This window comes from Pelobates fuscus, chromosome 1, assembly GCF_036172605.1.
Source record: "Pelobates fuscus isolate aPelFus1 chromosome 1, aPelFus1.pri, whole genome shotgun sequence".
NCBI classification, from domain to species: Eukaryota; Metazoa; Chordata; class Amphibia; order Anura; family Pelobatidae; genus Pelobates; species Pelobates fuscus.
This window is the reverse complement of record NC_086317.1, coordinates 408,658,785-408,660,940: the sequence shown is the minus strand read 5'-3', so window position 1 is coordinate 408,660,940 and position 2,156 is coordinate 408,658,785. Positions and strand designations below refer to the sequence as shown.

At 50.6% G+C, this 2,156-nt stretch overlaps 1 protein-coding gene across 1 annotated transcript; it reads right to left on the bottom strand.

The window, feature by feature from the left end:
* Nucleotides 1-639: 639 nt before the first annotated feature.
* On the bottom strand, nt 640-1,152 carry LOC134577745 (uncharacterized). The gene has a single exon (XM_063436657.1). It carries the CDS (start codon nt 1,150-1,152, stop codon nt 640-642), a length of 513 nt encoding a protein of 170 aa, XP_063292727.1.
* Nucleotides 1,153-2,156: the final 1,004 nt, after the last annotated feature.

Sequence of the window (2,156 nt, the reverse complement as noted above, 5' to 3'; positions counted from 1 at the left end):
TCGGGAAGTCGAGTGTCCAATTTTAGTTCCAGACACTCGACGACCAAGTCCCGCTGTCTCCTTTCGTGCAAACAAGATGGCCACCGTTTTCTCTTCCAAGTGGTGTTCGGCTATACGAACAACAGAGAGCGCTTAATTTAAGTTTTCCTGTAGTGATAATGAGCCAGAGGGGTGGTCGGTCATTCGGTAGTTTGAAAACTACCGAACAAATAAACAAAATATAAATAAAAATCCAAAAGGTTTCACGAATAAAGGTAGAAAAGGCAGATTTTCTCACACTGCTCCCATGGGTCGGCATACCTGCCTAGACCCTGCCGGGTTGGCTCGGGGTTTTCCGGGAAAAGCAAGTTTGACAGTTCCAGCTCAGTTTGGCGGGATGAACCGTCAGCATTTCCATTCTGTTTTTCTGGCCTGTACTGCATGGTGAAATTCTACAGTTGCAAGGCCAGGCTCCAGCGCAATAATCGGGGGTTATCTCCTGCTACCCGGTTCAGCCAAATAAGGGGATTGTGGTCAGTCATTAGGGTAAACGGGCGTCCATACAAGTAGGGTTGGAGTTTCTTAAGGGCCCACACAAGGGCTAAACATTTTTTTTGTTCCACGGTGGCGTAACTAACATCTTGTGGTAGTAGTTTTCGGCTAAGATAGGCCACCGGGTGCTCCATTCCATCGTCCCCCTCTTGACTTAGCATGGCTCCCAGCCCAAACACGGAGGCATGTTTTCAGTTTCTTGAAAGCATCCGCACACTCCGGGGACCAAGCTACTTGTTTGGGAAGGGCTTTCTTGGTTAGATCGGTGAGGGGTTTGGCAAGGGTGCTATATTCCGGGACAAACTTGCGGTAATACCCTGCCGTCCCTAAAAAAGCTAGCACTTGGGTTTTGGTGCAGGGTTGTGGCCAATTGGCAATAGCCTTTACTTTGGCCGGTTCAGGTCGTTGTTTGCCTGAACCTACTCTATGCCCGAGGTACTGAACCTCGGCCATGCCTATGTGGCATTTGTCAGGCTTTAGGGTAAGCCCTGCTGTCTGAATTCTCTCCAGTACCCTGGATACATGCTCTAGGTGGGACTCCCACGTGCTACTGTAGATGGCTATGTCATCTAGACAAGCACATGCAAAGTCCTGAAATCCCTCCAGGAGCAAGTCAGCCATCTGCTGGATAGTAGCTGGGGCATTCTTTATCCCAAAGGGCATAACCTTAAACTGGTATAGCCCAAATGAGGTGACGAATGCAGACTTGGGGATAGCCGCAGACTCCAGGGGGATTTGCAATATCCCTTGCACAGATCCAAGGTAGTGAGGTAATTCACCCCAGCCATTCTATCCAGGAGCTTGTCTATCCTAGGCATGGGGTAGGCATCTGTTATGGTCCGGTCATTGAGCTTCTGGTAGTCGATACAGAAGCGAGTCGTGCCGTCTCACTTGGGTACCAGCACTATCGGCGAAGCCCAAGGACTCTGGGAGGGTTCTATAACCCCTAATTGAAGCATCTCTTCTAACTCTGTGAGCATATTGTCTCTAACTGCCGCAGGGATACGATAGGGTTGTTGCCTTAGCGGGGTGTCGCCCTGGGTCTACACTCGGTGGACTGCAGCCAAGGTGTACCCGGGTAGGAAAGAAAACATGTCCCTATATCCCTGAAGTAGCTGTGAGGCCCCCTCTTCTCCTGGGGGTTTAAAGTCTCGCCTAGCTGTACTTGCTGTATGGTGCTGGGGCTGGGGGCTAGTAAATCTGGTAAAAGGAGCCCCTCACTATCCTCACATGCAGGGGCACATATGGCCACTATGTCCCCTGTCCACTCAAAATAAGGTTTCAACATGTTCACATGAAAAACCCTCCGGATCCTTGCATCTGAACACTTGCTGACTATATACATGGTGTCTCAAATTCTCTCCACCACCTTGAAGGGTCCCTGCCATGTGGCCTGAAGCTTGTCTTTCTTAGAGGGCTTCAGGGCCAGGACTCGCTGTCCTATCTCCAGGACCCTATCTCGGGCACCCCTATCGCAATCTCTTCTAGCATTTCTGGGCCGCCCGCAGGTGCTCCCGAAATGATTTCGTGAGGGTCTGCAAGCAGTACCTAAACTCCAGAACATACTGCACAATAGGGACTCCCTCCTCTCCTGTGTTGCCCTCCCAGTGCTCTCGTATGAGGTC

Coding starts and splice junctions, on each gene's coding strand:
- LOC134577745 (XM_063436657.1), bottom strand. CDS start 1,152: ATGGCTGACTTGCTCCTGGAGGGATTTCAGGACTTTGCATGTGCTTGT.